Consider the following 18,706-nt stretch of genomic DNA (forward strand, 5'->3'; position numbering starts at 1 on the left):
TGTGCACCTGTCAGTCAATGCACTGGGACACGGAGACACGCAGACGCGCTCAGTGTTTGTGTGCCTGTGAGTCCCTGCACTGGGATTAGGAAACGCCGCGGTACCCAAAGCAGCATGCATGAAAGTTTAGAGAGCTGGACTGCAGGGTTTTCCCTGCCTGTCTGCAGGCAAGCTGGGTGATTTTGGCCGCTGCCTTAGTTAAACTGGGTGTGCAAGGGCCGTTCAGATGTAGCGTCTTTTGCACACTCAAACCCATTCAGTGTCATGCGCGCTCACAACCCAAAAACGATGCGGTAGCGGCGCATGTTTGATGCCACTCGGTTGGTTTTTTTTGTGCACGTCCGTGGCGCACAGCTGCACGGACCTGCTTCTGTGTTCAATTCAATTCAATTCAATTCAAAAAACGTTATTTATCCCCGAGGGGCAATTGTCCTGGTTCCCCCTCGGACTGTGTCTCTCCTACTGTTTCCCACTGAGCTCTGTCCATGTGTGGAAAAACGTCGCCTCCGAGATGTAGAATGTGTATTAGAGAAACACTACTGACGACTCGGGACTACTGACTTGTATCATCAGAACCAATTGTCAGCCTCCTTTCATATTTAGGCTGAAAATCACAGGGAAAGTCAGCAGTGTAAAGCTCCAGCCTTTGGGAGTATCTGAAAGTCCAGCTGTCAAGATTTTTCATTTTATATCATACCAAACACCAAAGATAATGTATAAATGAAAATTATGAGCTTACAGCTAAAATAGAAATAAATTATTAGGCAAAAAGGTGAATTTGATTTCATGAATTTGTGGGTTGAGAAAGATTCTGGCCCTTCAACAAATATAGTTGATGACCCCTGCTCTACACACACTATTATATTCATACGAACACACTACTATACTCTCTCACACACTACTATACTCTCTCACACACACTACTATACTCTCTTACACACACTATTATAACCCAATTCTGTGAATATTGTAGGCTATCCCATATTTCTATAAGGTGGAAAACAATCGAATGGATCAACGTAAAAAAACAGGGAACTGAATTTAGTTCCTAGTTCTGGCGGTGTTGCAAAGAACCAATCAGAAACTGGAAATTTAAACTCACTTCCGTTTCAATCAAACTCTCTTTCACACACACACTATCTTAACATTTTTAACTTTTTTAACTGTGATTATTTTAAATACTTTCATATTCACACACAACACTTAATTGACTGACCAACCTCACTTGTCTGTTTTTAATTTATTTATATTTATATATATTGTGACGGCCCCATGCCGTCCTCTAGGGCCTGCTCGGCACTTCTTCATCCTGTCTGCAGGTATCCAGTCAGTGGGCGGGGCGTTAATCTGGGTGCACCTGGCCACTCTCCCAAAAGCCTTGAAAAGGCGGTCTCACTCTCAGTCTCTCTCCAGACGGGCCTGAGGCCTGTACCAGGAAGCAGGATCACTGTCTTAGCGAGGTAACTTCAGGGTTAACCCTGGCTTTCCGGTACCACGAAGCTGGATTCATTCTTACCGAGGTGAGTTACCATGGTAACTTACTCTGATTGATCTGAATCCAGTAAAAGGCTCCACCCACCGGCCAATCACCTGTAGGGGAATAATGACACGTGTCCTCTCACCGGTAACCGGAGCCCAGATAGTGAGAAGAGCGTTATGGCTGTAATGTTTTATGATGTTTAAAACAACGTGTGCCCTTATTTTGAAATCCTTGTACCGGGGGTTAGGCCTACTGTTACCAAGGAGACGGAAATGAAAGTAGCGAAGCTCCGGACAGAGTTGCGGTGATTGTATCCACTTTATGATACGTTATGATCATCATGATGGGTTTTCCGGGACAGATCAAATCCGTTGGATTATCACGCTGATTATCCATACGAGAGGTATGCTGCCGGTTTTCATGGCCCGGACTTCTGACAATAGTCTTTTTGTGTGTGTGTGTGTGTGTGTGTGTGTGTGTGTGTGTGTGTGTGTGCCGAGCGGACCCGTCTAGAGAGACACGTGTCTATATGGGACAGGCTTTTATTTAATTCAGAACAAACCTTATGCTCAGCAAACGTGGAAAATATATGATAAAATGGTTCTGTTGTTTGGCCACTGTTTAAAAGAATCAGAATAGAGGGAAAGAATCGTATCCAGAGCAGCATTCATTTACAAGTTTAATCAGCACTGATTAACATTTATTATACCATGGTCTGGGTGAATCCTCGATTCTGATTGGCTGCTGGGTGTCCATTAAAAAGTGATAATGGACACCCATAAAGATGTTCCGGTAAAATAGCCTGATTACGTTCTAAATATTACTGCGCTGGCTCAAACGCTTGTTAGTAACCACGGCAACGGACACTCGGACCAAAACAACTTTTTTTCAGCGCATCACGGCCATAATACATCCATGATCACGGCACTGGAGTCTGTAAACACACCAGCGGTAAGAAGTGCACTGGATCTCTGAAAAACTTTGTGTCACACGTAACATTTAAGCCGTCACCTCACCTCCCTTCACTGATCAACTATCAGGCTGTGGCAGAGTCACTGGCTGTAACGTTACGCTGCGGTCACAGCGGGTCCCTCTTTTTTTCTCTTTTATCGCCGACGAGTTTATTAAATAGTCCGCTCGGCTCAGCCGCTTAAAGACGTATGATTTTAACGGTAAAAACAACATTTTAACGGTAAAAACAACATTAAATTACAAGTAATTGATTTAATATGTATTTATCTCGCAAGTGACCATGGTATAAGCGGGATAATGCCCTTCGAGGTGTCCGATTATCAGAGATTAATGGACTTCGCGGAAGCAACCGTCCTCCGCTTCGCGTCGGACGGTTCACGCCTCCGCGTCGTCCATTAATTTCTGATAATGGACACCTCGTCGGGCATTATCCCTTACATAACTTGTGTCGGGCCACGACCGCGGGCTTCTTTTTTTTTTTCTCCCTTCCTCACAGGAGTGTGCGCTCCGGTGCGCTCACCTCGCTTCTCTCTGACGCGTCGGTGCTCATGGTTGTGATTTGTCTGCTGCCTTGACTCCGCCCTTTATACATGCGCGTTCACAGATTCACAGCAAGACAAGCCGGGGTTGAGTTACCAAGTTGATAACCAGCGTCGTGGTACCGCTGATCCAGAGTGACAGTGTTGTGGAGGTTCAGCTGGATAGACTGAGAGTAACCCCGGGTAGGCTGAGCTCGCTTCGTGGTACAGGCCTCTGGTGACCTCCGGCTCCAGCGTTTTGGTGTTTGGTTGGCTTCGGCCTGGTTGTCTTTGTGTTTGCATTATTATGATTTGGTTACTTTGTTAAAATAAATATTATTACTCTTTGACTTTAACCACGTCTCACCATTGTTTGTCATGGCTTTCTGAGCCGGTCATGACAATATACATATTTTTTGGTTTTGTGCCAAGAGTCAGTGAAACGAAATTTCGTTCTGTGCACACTGTGTATTTGAATGACAATAAAGTACCTATTCACTATTATACTCTCTCACATAGTGTGTGTGTGTATGAGTATGAGTATAATAGTGTGTGTAAGAGAGTATAGTAGTGTGTGTGTGTGTATGAGTATAGTGCTGTGTGTGAGAGCAAATATGAATTACTTCCTAAATGGCCTCTCATAGATTTCTGGCTGCATTCATTCTGTGAATGCTCAGGACTTGACGTACTCACGCACGCATGCTTAAGCATGTGCGAGCCGTACCTGAATGCCACTCAAATGAAAATGTCTGGCAAGAAATCCACCGGACATACTAAAAGATCGAAATATTATGCCGGCAACATATTGCATACGCACTCCCGACTCCAAAAGGCTCTCTTCTCCTTCTCTAAAAAAAAAAAGTAAACATCTTGCCCTCTCTGACGTGCGGGCGCACCGCACGTAGTACACACACACACACACACACGTACACATAGGAGACACGGGCGCATGGTCGCGCTTGGCCGCTTATAAACCGTTTATAAGCTTGTCCTGTGGGAAACACTGCTGCATCTGTCACGCTGCTTTAATAAAGACAAATATTGTAACAGCAGGACTGCGCTCAACAATGTATTTCCATGTTTCTGTTTTGTTTTTAGCACAGCTGTAGCACTTCTGTAATCAATATTGTTGTAACCATAGTAACACAATCACTCACAACTGCTCGCACGTTCAAAACATTTGTTTCATCGGTGCATGTAAACACCCAACCAGTTTACTTTGTAACCCATGTATACACTCAAGCTGAAATCTTCAAACAAATTGATTTAAACCAAACCTGTTTAAAAATGTCTATGTAAACCCACCTAGTCATGGCTCCCCTCCCTCCTCTACTGACTGAACTGAAGTTTACTGTGTCTCTGAGTCCAGGTTTTAGTCAAACTCACCTTCAGTGTGTGGAGTGTCAGCAGGTTGAAGCAGCAGTGTTGTAGGAAAAAATCCACACAGAAACAGTAGTGCTTGTGGCGACTGGCCCGTGGCCCTAAAAACTAAAACTACTTTAGTATTAGTGAATTGTGTTCATAATTCATAATCTAGTGCTACAGTTTTTAATATCACATTAAAGATCAATGGAATTCTGAATGAATTAAAACCGACCACATTTAACTCACTTCTAAACTCTAAATGACTAACTCTAAATCTGAGAAAACAATAATGTGTTGCAGATTTTTGTCATCAGATCTAAAACGACAAGTCATAGAGAACAATGAGGCTTTACCTCTGATCCCGTGAATGTGCTACTGCATGATCATTACCCCTGGTGTTAGAAGAAAGAGGGGAGCATACATCAGTCCGACTGCCCATAAGTCCGACGGCTCATTTCTCCGACTACCCATTCTACAGTGTTATGGTTAGGTGTAGGGTAAGGTTAAGGGTTAGGGCTACTTAAAGCAGATATCAGTGGAATGTTTTTGTTAATATAAGTCCTAAATAGTCCTATTTTCCGTCAGCAATCACTTACATGAAGTATTTCAGCCTAAACACGAGTCTCTCCGTCACTCTGCTCTGCTGTAACCCGAGGAGAAAATTTTCCTTGTGGGATACAAGTGTTATCCAATGAGGGGAGAGAACGGCATGAAGGGCTGTGTGTGCAGCCAAGGGATGCGCGTGAATGTGGTGACGTAGCACGAGGACCAATTGATGCCTGACAAGGGCGGGGGCTGCTAACTCATGGTGCGTTCAAGGAAACTCGTACTTTGTGTTTTTCCTTCCTGTGAAGTCATACCAATTCGATCTGGTACGAGTTCACGGGTCGGAAGTTACGAGTGGCCGTTATAGGGAACTTTCACAGACAACAGGACGGTAAAAACACGAGCTACGGGTTACCTGGAACGCTACCAAGTCGTAGTTGTGACTTGAAGCTGTAACTTACGGTTTCAAAAGCCTGCCTTGAACACAGCATTAGCCGAAACGGCCGTGCCGATGATATCTGCTTTAAGTCGGAGAAATGGGAGCTCGGACTAATGGACGCAAAAATAAAGAAATGTATGGTCGGAGAAATGGGTAGTTGGACAGACGCCATGCGCCCGAAGAAAGAAAGGAACCTAACCATTCAGACACATTAAAACAGACTATAAATACAAATATAATTATTTATATTCATATAAACACTTCAACCATTAATACTCAGAGATATACTCTAAACAGTACAGAGATATAAATCTAAACACAGTCTAGTTAAGAGAATAGAATTTATGTATTTGATATATTTACCAAGTTTTGCTCTGATGTCCACTCATTTTGCTTTGTTGCTTTGCTGTTGCTCCGTCTCTGGGTGGAATGAGGTTAAAGTGAAAGTAACACCAGTATTTATATGTGACTCCACAAGCTGAGGAGGTTTGTATGGGAGTGTTCTCAGTCTGCCCCTCCCCATGCAAAGCTGATAAATACAGTGTAACTGCTGCATTTCAGCACTCTGATCCTTCTCCTGCTGTGAAGATGGACAACTCGTACGTCATCGCAGTTGACTTTGGCACTGCCTTCAGTGGGTATGCTTTCAGTCTAACACCTAGAGGAAAAGAAGTCAATCCACAGATAAAGCGCTGGGGTGAAGAGTTTTCAAAAGACACCCCAAAGACCCCAACCTGCATCCTTTTCAACGAACATGAAGAATTTTTAAAGTTTGGTTATGACGCCCAAATGGCTTATGGTGAAATGTTTGGTGAGGAGGCAAGAGAATACTTCTTCTTTAATTGCTTCAAGATGTCCCTCTACAACACAGTAAGTACCAATTATGACAATGTTCTTCATGGTTTATCATAAATTGTCTAGTTATCTAGTCTAGTCTAGTTATGATATTCTATGTATTTTTGTAATACATCATCAAACAGATTTATACAGTCATTTGATGTAATAATTAGGGCCACGGGCCATCGCACTGGGCACTGATCCCTACAGCTATGAAATAGCTGCAGGGACCAGTGCCCGGGCGATGGCCTAGGATTTTTTCCTAGTTAGTGTGAATGCTGAAAGCATTCACAGTATTGTTATTCTGTTCGGCCATTTTATTTCTTTAAACTTATTATTCTGAGTCTTCTTCCCTTTTTCTGCGTTTAACTCGTTCTTCATACTTTGCACGTTTTGATATATGAATTGTTGAAATAGCACAGCTTTTTCAGGACATTTATGCTATGACTTTTCTCTTTCATACTATTTATACTTTTTAAAATATTTAACTTTTTCTGCAAATTTTTTCCCATAGAAATGCATTGAAAACGTCTTCAAACTTTTAAAATCTTCTTACTTCTTTGAACCTCTCACACTTCAGCATACTTCCTCCCACAGACTCCATTTGTCTTTTAAATTGTAGACAAACTTATAATCTATTCCCGTATGACTCATCTTATTGATATCTTCAACAGTTTCTGATGGCAGTTTTAAAATCATTAAAATTTCTGACAAAATTTAGATTTAACACTTTTAACACTAGATTTAACACAACATTTTAATTTAAGTGGGTGACATCATCAGCTAGAGTGACAGAGGGTCTAAAAATCCTCTCACACTTTTCTCTCTAACCAGTCAGCACGGCCACAAATTACACTCTACACATAATTTTTGCCACGTTTGTAGACAAGCTCATCCTCGATCTCTTCATGTGCTCAAAAAACCAGAGAGACTAACAGAATTTAAACTCGGAGCCTCTGAGTGCGGCCAGTTCCCTCTCTCCTCTCATTGACTCCCATTCAAAAGTAGGCGCTGATTTTCTAAACGTCCCAAAGTTTCCAACCTGCGACACAATCAACAATTTTTACTCTAGAAACACCAAAGTGACACGGACGCGTTCAGCAAGGTCTTATGGTTCGGAAAATGTAAACCTTTTGCTCGTACTAAGTAGAGATTTGTCGTACATTAGATCTGTTTGAGGGTGTCACAGAGCAGTTAAAGCCTGTGTGACAAGGCAGGGGTCCGAACCCAAACGCACGACTCAAAAACTTAGTTGCGGTCTCAACAGGGTTTATTCTGGTACTACAAACAAAAACTCACTCTGCTCGTGGAAAAAAACAAAGACCAAAAAACCACTCTCCTGAGGGATAAAACGGAAGAACACAAAGTCACTCTAATGAGGAAAAAACCCTGGTAACACAAAGAAAAAACCTGACGTGGGGCATGGAGTCTCAAGGGTCACAGGACAAGACGAACTGACACAGAACAAAGGGAGACGCTGACTAAATACACACACAAGGAAATGGGGACCAGGTGGAAACAATCAGGGCGGGGCAGACAATCAAACTGGCAGGGGAACATGGGAGGAAGGGGCAAGTCACCTGAAACGAGAGGAGAGGTAAATTACAAAATAAAACAGGAAACCACAAGACAACATGACTGAAAACAACAACTTAAACCTGAACAGAGTCTCTGGTCATGACAGTACCCCTCCCCCAGGGACGGCCCCTGACGGACCAGCCACCTGAGGATGCCGCCTATAGAAGTCAGAGACAAGCTCAGGATCTATGATGAAGCGTGCAGGAACCCACTGCCGCTCCTCAGGACCGTAGCCCTCCCACTCCACTAGGAACTGCCTGCCCCGTCCCCTACTGTGCACGGCCAGAAGAGACTTGACCGAGTAAACAGGGCCACCAAAACCTCTGGGAGATGGCGTACATGGTCCTCTTGATTCCCGGATGGCAGGTGAGCAGTGAGGTGTGGGCCCAATGGATCACCTGTGGACGCATAGTAGCAGGGACAAACAAGCGATTTGCCGGGCAACCACTAGGTGTCGGGTTTTCACCATTAGCTTGCTTCACCAGAGATTCTATTTGCCAAGTCACCGCTCCAACCACACAGTTCAGTGGAAGAATGGGCTCAGGTTCCTTGGCAGTAGGCTCGGGGTCAAACAGACGGGACAAGGCATCAGGCTTGGTGGTCTGGGACCCCGGCCTGTAAGAAAGCACAAAGTTAAAACGGTTAAAAAACAATGTCCATCTGGCCTGACGAGGGTTCAGTCTTTTAGCTTTGCGAATATATTCCAGATTCTTATGATCTGTCCATACAATGAACGGATGTTGTGCGCCCTCTAGCCAATGTCTCCACTCCTCCAGCGCAACTTTGACAGCCAGTAACTCACGGTTCCCGATATCGTAGTTCCTCTCAGCCGGTGAAAGCCTCCGTGACAGGAAGGCACAGGGGTGAAGCTTGTTGTCCTTACTGGAGCGTTGAGAGAGAACAGCTCCCACCCCGTCATTGGAGGCATCCACCTCCACCATGAATTGCCGGCTGGGATCAGGAACCGTGAGGATGAGAGCAGTTGTGAAGCGGATCTTGAGCTGCTGAAAGGCCTCCTCAGCTTGAGAGGACCATCGGAATGGAGTGTGTGGAGATGTGAGGGCATGTAGAGGTGCAGCTATGGCGCTGAAGTTTCTGATGAACCGCCTGTAAAAGTTAGCAAATCCTAAGAATTGCTGAACCTTTTTGCGGTTATCAGGTGTAGGCCACTGAGGCACAGCGCTAACTTTAGCCGGGTCCATTTGCACCCTTCCAGGAGCTATGATGAAGCCAAGGAAGGATACAGTGTCGGCATGAAATTCACTTTTGTCAGCTTTAACATACAATTGGTTTTCCAGCAACCGCTGGAGAATCTGACGTACATGGTCAACATGAGAGTCTGGGTCTGGGGAATATATCAAGATGTCATCCAAGTAAACATAAACAAATCGGTTCAGGAAGTCTCTGAGAACATCATTGATCATGGCTTGGAAAACTGCGGGAGCGTTAGTCAATCCAAAGGGCATGACCAGGTATTCATAATGACCGCTGGGCGTGTTAAAACCAGTCTTCCATTCATCGCCCTCTCGGATGCGAACCAGGTGATATGCGTTTCTAAGATCTAATTTGGTAAAGATCTTGGCCTGCTGGAGCTGATCAAAGGCGGATGGCATGAGTGGCAATGGATACCGATTTTTAACAGTGATGTCATTAAGTGGCCCATAGTCAATACAAGGCCTCAGGGACCCATCTTTCTTCCCCACAAAAAAGAATCCCGCCCCTGCTGGAGACGAAGAGGGGCGAATAAGGCCAGCCTTTAACGAGGACTCAATGTAATCAGTCATGGCCTGCCTTTCGGGGCCAGAGATGGAATACAACCTGCCCCTAGGGATAGGGGACCCTGAGATTAAGTCAATGGGACAATCGTGTGGACTGTGAGGAGGAAGAGAGAGAGCCTTACTTTTGCTAAATACTTCTCCCAGGTCATGGTAGCAACTTGGAACCGACGTCAGGTCGGGGGATTCAGAGTCTGTGCCGAGATTAGCAGATACAGTGTTAGATACAGTTTCAGCATTCTGATCATGACAAACTCTTAAACATTTGTTTGTGCATCCCTCAGCCCAGCCCAAAACCCTCCCAGTACCCCAGTCAATGTGTGGGTTATGTTCCCGCAACCATGGAAAACCCAAAATAAGAGGGTGCTGGGTAGAACGATACAAATGAAAACACATGAGTTCTTGGTGGTCACCTACAGTTACTTCCACAGGTTCAGTCTTGTGTGTCACTTTGAATATCTGGCTTCCATCAAGAGTACTGGCCTCTAATGGCCGGGATAACTGTTGAGTCTTTAATTGAAGTCTTTGGGCAAAATCCCAATCCATGAAGCTTTCATCTGCCCCTGAATCAATAAGAACCCCAAGTGAAACAGTGGTGTTGAGATGCTTTACCTTGACCTCGGATGGGGAACGGAGAGGCAACTCAGAGGAGGACAAACGGCTCACCAGTACCCCCCCACTTACTGGTGAGCCTGCCCTTTTACTGGGCACGCTGGAAGAAGATGGCCTTGCTGCCCGCAGTAGAAACACCTCCCTTCCAGCAGACGCCGGCGCCGCTCCTCAGTGGACAACCTGGCTCGTCCCAGCTGCATCGGCTCCTCATTCTCCTCGGACGACACCTTCCGCCGCGGAGCCAGGGATGGGGCGGGGAAGAAGCTCCGGCTCCCAACCGCAGCTGACGAGGTGCGATTCCTTTTGTGCTCTTGTAAACGGTTGTCCGTCCTGATAGCCAGAGCCATCAACGAATCCAAACCTGGCGGCAGATCAAGGGGCACTAACAAATCTTGAATCCGATTAGAGAGGCCCTTTAAAAAAACATCATAAAGGGCGGTGTCGTTCCACCCGCTGTCGGTGGCTAGAGTGTGAAAGCGGATGGCATAATCACACACAGAGTCCATGCTCTGTTTGATATTGCTCAGTTCTCGCGCCTTCTCTCGGTCCGACAGGGTGGGATCAAAAGCCTTCCTCAGAGCCCCCACAAAATCATCAAGAGATTCACAAGTAAATGAATCACGGGACCACTCTGCTGTCGCCCACGCCCTCGCCCTCCCGGCGAGATGTGAAATCATAAAAGCAACTTTTGAACGTTCTGTAGGAAACGCTGAGGGCATGTATTCGTAATGCATTTCACAGTCAATGATAAATGCCCGACATTCTCCAGACTCACCGGAGAATTTTTCTGGTGGAGCGAGACGTGGAGCTGGGCCCGGAAAACCAGAGACGGTCCGTGTGTCAGCAGCTGCTGAAGACGGTGTGGCTGTAGGGGCAGGAGAGGGAGAACTCCTTGTGAGGAGGGAGAGAACTTGCTCCACCTGGGAAGCCAGCTGGCTTACTTGGTTGGACATGGCAGCTTTGAAGTCCTCCTGATTGCTAGCCAGGTCCGTCACTCCCCGATGCAGAGAGGAGATCTGGCCCTCCTGGTTATTCAAGCGGGCAGCTTGAGAGCGAATAGCTGCCGCGAGTTGATCAGAGTCGGCTGGGTTCATGCTGGTCAGTTCGTCCTGACAAGGCAGGGGTCCGAACCCAAACACACGACTCAAAAACTTAGTTGCGGTCTCAACAGGGTTTATTCTGGTACTACAAACAAAAACTCACTCTGCTCGTGGAAAAAAACAAAGACCAAAAAACCACTCTCCTGAGGGATAAAACGGAAGAACACAAAGTCACTCTAATGAGGAAAAAACCCTGGTAACACAAAGAAAAAACCTGACGTGGGGCATGGAGTCTCAAGGGTCACAGGACAAGACGAACTGACACAGAACAAAGGGAGACGCTGACTAAATACACACACAAGGAAATGGGGACCAGGTGGAAACAATCAGGGCGGGGCAGACAATCAAACTGGCAGGGGAACATGGGAGGAAGGGGCAAGTCACCTGAAACGAGAGGAGAGGTAAATTACAAAATAAAACAGGAAACCACAAGACAACATGACTGAAAACAACAACTTAAACCTGAACAGAGTCTCTGGTCATGACACTGTGGTTAAAGCTGCCACCATGCCATAAAGCCACCAGCCACCAGTTACATGGTAACCTCAACATGGCAACCTCACCATAATTATTAATTATTGAGTTTAATAGAGAAACTAATAACTTTAGGATTAGCGGTCGAAAACAGTAGTAAAACCACTTATTGACTAATAATTACTAGTAAAAAGAATAGTTGTATTATTAATCAAATTAAATTAATTAATAACAAATGTGGGGCACCACCCTGAAATCAGGGATCAATGACCAAACAATCAGTCTTGATTATATAAATCTCTTATAGAGTAGGATAATCAATTAAATGTGAAGGCGTAAAGTCGAGCACAGACCCTGATAACCAGCTTTAGCGTCACAATAGAATGTACACAAATAACCACGGAACAACTACTTTAGTTCAAGGACATTTATTACTAAAATCATCTAGTACACACTCAAGTTCAGGTAATTCAAAGGAATAAACAGTTCAGCAAACATATACTTTCAATGGCTTAGAATGAGCGTATGGTGTGTAGGTGTGTGTAGGATATGTGTGTGTGTGTGTGTGTGTGTGTGTGTGTGTGTGCGTAGCCTAAGAGGGGGAGGGGAGACGTCGAGTGACGTCAGAGGGCGTCGAGTGATGTCGGATGGCGTCACGGACGGCACGCTCGTTCGAGTGAGACAATGGACACGAGGTGGCTGTTTCCACGTGTTCCTCAGGTCCACACACAATGATCACAGTCACGTCGCTCACACTGATCACTCTGATACGAACTCTCGTGTCGGAACGCTCGTGTTTGGGGCGGAGTCCCTTATGGCGGCCCGTTGTGTTACATAGGCAGGTATATGTGTGTGGGTGCGCGGCTGCGCACGTGTGTGTGAGTTAGTAGTGAGGAAAAAGGAGAGAGAGAGAAAAGAGGGAGAACGGCGGCTAAAAGGGCGATCAGTTATATTAGTCAGGGCTGAACCCAATCTGTATCCAACTACCACAGTGAGAATGAAAGAGCTGACGCTCTGATATCTTCACTGGTCTTCTGACGCGGATACGGAGAATTGCGTTCAGCACGTGACTAACGACCTAGTTAATATAACTAGTAAACATCAATCGGCCATTCTAGTTTTTACAACTAGTAAACATACAGCAAAATCAACACAATCAACATAACCGGACACGGAGGTCCTAATAAAATCACGCTTAATTCTAGTCGCTGCCCAGACAAAAGCTCTCTTACTGAAGCGTGCTTCCCAGTGCTGATGAGGTCCGTCGACCTGATGGCCTGGGGTGGCTGTAGCGTCCCACAGCGGGATGAAACTGGTCGTCCTCTGGAAGGGTGGCAGAAAGGAGGGCCAGCTGAGTTAACTCTGATGACGGCGGTGTCCGGCGTCGGCGCGTGAATAAAGGCGATCTTCACTCCTGCGGCAGATGTGGGAGGGAGAGAGCAGTGGTTGCGCGGCGGTCTCCACAGGATCCAGGTGTTTCAGATGAAAGTTGAGGCAGTTTACTTGTCCAGCAAGCTCAGAACTGTGGCCTAGGTATTGAGTCCAAACGTTTGGTGCGCCCCCTTTAGTAACTGGTTGCGTGAAGCCGGAGCTTCTTGCAGCACTTCGTTACCTGGGAAAAAGCAAGGAGCTGCGCGTCGCCGGGGCACTTAAACCTTTGCTGACGTCACGGGGACACATGGGGCTTCCCTCAGGTGCTGACCAATGGGAGGCCAGTGTTTGAACGTCTGGCTGGAATCACCTGGATGTGAATTAACGGACGTTCGCTGCTGGCGCGCATCCTTTGTCCTCAGCTGGTTTTTATGGTCCTTTGTTTGAAACATGTGGGTTGAGGTCCCAACAGTAACCTCACCATGGCAACCTCACCATGGCAACGCACACACATTCTCTCTCTGTCTGTCTGTCGGTCAAACACACACACACACACACACACACACACACACACAAATGGACACACACTCACCATACACACACATCCAACACACACACACACACAAATGGACACACACTCACCATACACACACATCCAACACACACACAAATGGACACACACTAACTACCACACACACACACACACACCCAACAAACATACACACTTACCAAACACATACACAATTACACACAAACAGACACACATGCACACACAACAAACACACACACACAAATGGACACACACTAACCACACACAAATCCTACACTCATACACAAACAGACACACACGTCCAACACACACACATTTCATACAGTTGTCAGGTCAGAACTTTTTGTATATCTTCCTCACACACACACACACACACAGTTGTCTGACTGTTTTGTATGTACCTCTCTATCTTCCTGTTGTAGTTAATGGACTTGTTGCTGTTAATTTTGTTCTTTAGCTATTTAAACTGAAAATACACATTTCCCCATTTTGGTCATGTTGAACACATTGTTTTACACGTATCCTAAACTACTGAGGCTCTTCTCAACCATTTCACACCATTAAACCCGCTGTTTACATGTTCTACTCCTCAGCTAATGCTCGATCTATATTCTTCAACAATGTTCTTCTGCTGTCAGTTTACAATGTATTTCAGTAGGCATTAACTTTTTTCCTAATTCAGGAATTTTTCAAACTCTTCTTCGACAATTCAAGTAATTTCCAGCCATTTCATACAAAGTCTCACATCTTCTACTTTAAAATATATTCTGAGCCATTGCTTCAGCTATGTTAGTGCTGGTTCATCAGTTTTCCTTCCTGTCAGGTTAGCTGCAGATTTCAACTATTTAACCATTACATTTAAACATGCAGAATTTCAATGTTTTCTTCTCCCTTTAGCATGTCTACTGCTTTTTACCTTTAAAAAGGCATTCATCTCATACTACTAAGTTATATGTTTCAGCTTTTTCCCTCCTAGGGATGAATAAAGTATTCCTCTACTCTCTACTCTACTCTAGCATTAGTCTTTTCAACATTGCTTTAGCAGTTTCGTCAACTAATTTAGCATTGATTCAACAATTTCTTCAGCTCATTCAGCATTGCTTCAGCAACAGCGTTCAGCTGCTTTCAGCATTCACACGCATTTTCTTCAGGAAATGCTATCTTTTTCTAGTTATTATTTTTTTTCATCTTCCGGATGATTTTCGGTTCGCTACTAGTGAGTTGCAGGACAAATTATATATCAAAACGTGCGTCCTGATTGGGATCGGTGTGCTATTACTTTTCTCAACAGTGTATGAATTTTTAAAAACTGCGCAAAATTTTGCATTGAAGTCAATGGGAACAGGTGGAAAAAAAAGAGCGAAAAAGACCAATCATTGGAGTTTAACAAACGTCTACTGCTCAGGCATACTTTCACCTAGAGACTCCATTTAAACTTTAAACAGCAGACACAAGTCTTGTGTATTGGTGTATTACTCCACGTTTTGATAGGTCATATAGTTTTTGATCAATCCCTGTTCAATGACCATGATCATTTTTGGAGAAATTATGAGATTATAATGGGTGTGTATTGCACGAAATGTTCGTGTCAGAGTGGGTGACATCGGTTAGAGTGGGAGAGAGTCCAGAAAAACTCTTTCCACACTTGGCCCGGCCACAATTTACACTCTACACACATAATTTTTTCAAAATTTGTAAGACAAACTTGTTCTGTCTCTCATTATGTGCTCAAAATATCAGAGAGACTTACAGAATTGACAGAATAAGCCTCTGAGTGCGGCCACGTCTGCTCTGTTCCTCATTGACTCCAATACAAATATTTTCTGAGAGAAGCAGAACGGACCGATGTTTTAAAACTGCCAGCGTCTCCAAAATATTTACTGTAGAAACACCAAATCGTACCAAAATTTTCAGGAAGTCCTTAGAGCAACGTTGATCTGTGTTTTGTTCTGATAGGAGTTACCGTTTTGTCACAGTAAGCCTTTTACGAGACCGGTGCAGAGGCAGAAAATCCATTCATTCACCCATTCAAAATTTCCCCAGAGGAAATTTTCTAGTGTAATTCTACTCTTCTAGTAATTTAGGATTGTCACAGAGATCACCATAAACATTCACTCAATGTAAAGACAAGTTAGACCGTGGAAGCTATCAGCCGATAAGTGTTTTGAACCAAGACTATAAGATCTTTACCCACAAGGGCCCTAGTTTCGTGGCGCAGCGCAGGTGGCGCAAGGTAGCGCAGCCGATGCAGTGTAAGTTTCGACCAGCGCAGCCTGACTCAAGGACAGATTGTCAGATTGGTAGATTGCGCTGCGCCGAGATGGGTGTGGCAGCGCACCTGGGGAAGGTGTCACAGATTCAGCTTGGCGCAGTGGAAGTTTCATGCGAAAATGCCCTGCCAAGGGTATAAAGCTCGCCACCTCAAACCAGATCTACTCTCGGCGCAGGGCGAAGCGCAGCCGGCGCAGTGGTAGATTGGTTCACCGGCACGCAGTGCACAGACCTCACAGGCGGGTTTCCACAGTTCCAGGCACATTAAGATGCAATAAATATCCACAATAAACACTATTTAATGCAACTAATGGAATCAACACGTACATTTATATCTATATAGATTGTCCCGTCACATCTGACATCAGATCAAAGGCTGTTGGCAGCGTAATGAAAACTCCACCTGAATTAACACAGCAGGGACGAACTGCCACTGAAAAGCAGCTGTGGATGTCCCAAGAGCAGGACTGAGGGTGGAGGTGGAGGATGACTGCATGTCGCTGTCGTGTTGAGAGGGAAGCATACGTCAGTCCGACTGCCCAAAAGTCCGACAGCTCATTTCTCCGACTACCCATTCTACAGTGTTAAGGTTATATTAGGTTTAGGGTAAGGTTAAAGCAGAAGTGAGCGATCCGGTCGTTTTGGCTAATGCTGCGTTCCAGGCAGGCTTTTGAAACCGTAAATTACAGCTTCAAGTCACAACTTACGATTTTGTAGCGTTCCAGGCAACCCACTCGTGTTTTTCTGACCTGTTTTACCTGTGAATGTGCACTATAACGGCCACTCGTAACTTCCGACCCGTGAACTCGTACCAGATCGAACTGGTATGACTTCACAGGTCGGAAAAACACGAGTTACGGGTTGCCCTGAACGCACCATAACAGTCCTCGTCCCTACGTCGCCACATTCACGGCGTCCCTTGGCTGCACACACAGCCCTGCATGCCGTTCTCTCTCCTCATTGGATAAAAACTGTAGGATACGAGAAAAGTTTTCTCCTCGGCTCAGAGCAGAGCAGAGTGACTGACAGACCCGTGTTTCGGTCCAAACACTCTATGTAAGTGATTGCTGTCGGAAGATATAACTATTAAAGACTTATATTAACACAAATATATCGCTTACTTCTGCTTTAAGGGTTAGGGCTACTTAAGTCGGAGAAGTGGGAGGTCGGACTAATGGACGCAAAAATAAAGAAATGTATGGTCAGAGAAATGGGTAGTCGGACTGACGTCATGCGCACGTGTTGACACTACACACTGTGTCGTTGTGATGATCCGCTTTATTTATTTATTTACTTATTAATTTATTAGTGGGCGAGCAACCGCGTCGTCACGCAGCCGTAACGAAAAACAAAACAAATCATCATCTCTCTTAGCCCACCACAACATCCTCGGTGTCAGATAGTCAGTATATATAGCCTATACTCAGCATCTCTCATCACAGAAAAAAAAGAGGAGGAGGAGGACAGAGAGAGAGCGCCCTTTACGCTGATTCCATCCTTGTTACGCATGGTGTTTGTTTATGTTGTGATTAGTGTACACCTCTCATCTGTTTTACACAAATCGGCTGTGTTAATCCCACTTCACGCCTTTCTCTCCTCCTCCTGTCTCTTCAGCATTCACACTAACTAGAAAAAGATAGCATTTCCTGAAGAAAATGCGTGTGAATGCTGAAAGCAGCTGAACGCTGTTGCTGAAGCAATGCTGAATGAGCTGAAGAAATTTGTTGAATCAATGTTGAATTTGTTGAATCAATGCTAAATTAGTTGACGAAACTGCTAAAGCAATGTTGAAAAGACTAATGCTAGAGTAGAGTAGAGTAGAGTAGAGGAATACTTTATTCATCCCTAGGAGGGAAAAAGCTGAAACATATAACTTGTAGTGTGAGATGAATGCCTTTTTAAAGGTAAAAAGCAGTAGAAATGCTAAAAGGAGAAGAAAACATTGAAATTCTGCATGTTTATATGTAATGGTTAAATAGTTGAAATCTGCAGCTAACCTGGCAGGAAGGACAACTGATGAACCAGCACTAACATAGCCGAAGGCAATGGCTGAGAATATATTTAAAAGTAGAAGATGTGAGACTTTGTATGAAATGGCTGGAAATTACTTGAATTGTCAAAGAAGAGTTTGAAAAATTCCTGAATTAGGAAAAAAGTTAATGCCTACTAAAATACATTGTAAACTGACAGCAGAAGAACATTGTTGAAGAATATAGATCGAGCATTAGCTGAGGAGTAGAACATGTAAACAGCGGGTTTAATGGTGTGAAATGGTTGAGAAGAGCCTCAGTAGTTTAGGATACGTGTAAAACAATGTGTTCAACATGACCAAAATGAGGAAATGTGTATTTTCAGTTTAAATAGCTAAAGAACAAAATTAACAGGAACGAGTCCATTAACTACAACAGGAAGATAGAGAGGTACATACAAAACAGTCTGACCTGACAACTGTAGGAAAAGTGTGTGTGTGTGTGTGTGGGGGGGTCACTTATATTATATAAATGGTAATCATAATAATAATGAAAAGGAAAATTGGTCACAAAAGAAAACCTTGGTCATAATAACAGTATTGGAAAAATAAAGAATAAATAATACCAATAACTAGAGAATGCATTTCCTGAAGGAAATACGGGTGAATGCTGAAAGCTGGAAGCTGAATGAGCTGAATAAATTGTTGAAACTATGCTGAATTAAGTTAAGAAACTGCTGAAGAAAATCTTGAAGAGATTAAATAATATATGAAGAATACGAAATGGTTTGAAATTACTTGAATTGTTGAATCAACCTATCACTGAAAACATGGTTAAACGTTATCACT

General features: G+C 44.4%; 1 protein-coding gene across 1 annotated transcript in view; it reads left to right on the forward strand.

Annotated features, from left to right (window-relative positions):
* Positions 1–5,657: 5,657 nt before the first annotated feature.
* LOC146965751 (heat shock 70 kDa protein 12A-like) overlaps positions 5,658–18,706 on the forward strand; it is a 41,672-nt gene continuing 28,623 nt past the window's right edge. Inside the window, exon 1 of the mRNA XM_085765503.1 lies at positions 5,658–6,190. Coding sequence (XP_085621629.1) covers positions 5,813–6,190 — 378 coding nt within the window. The 5' untranslated portion in view covers positions 5,658–5,812. The remainder of the gene's footprint in view (positions 6,191–18,706) is intronic.

This window comes from Trachurus japonicus, chromosome 21, assembly GCF_045865225.1.
Source record: "Trachurus japonicus isolate A0001 chromosome 21, Traja_1.0".
NCBI classification, from domain to species: Eukaryota; Metazoa; Chordata; class Actinopteri; order Carangiformes; family Carangidae; genus Trachurus; species Trachurus japonicus.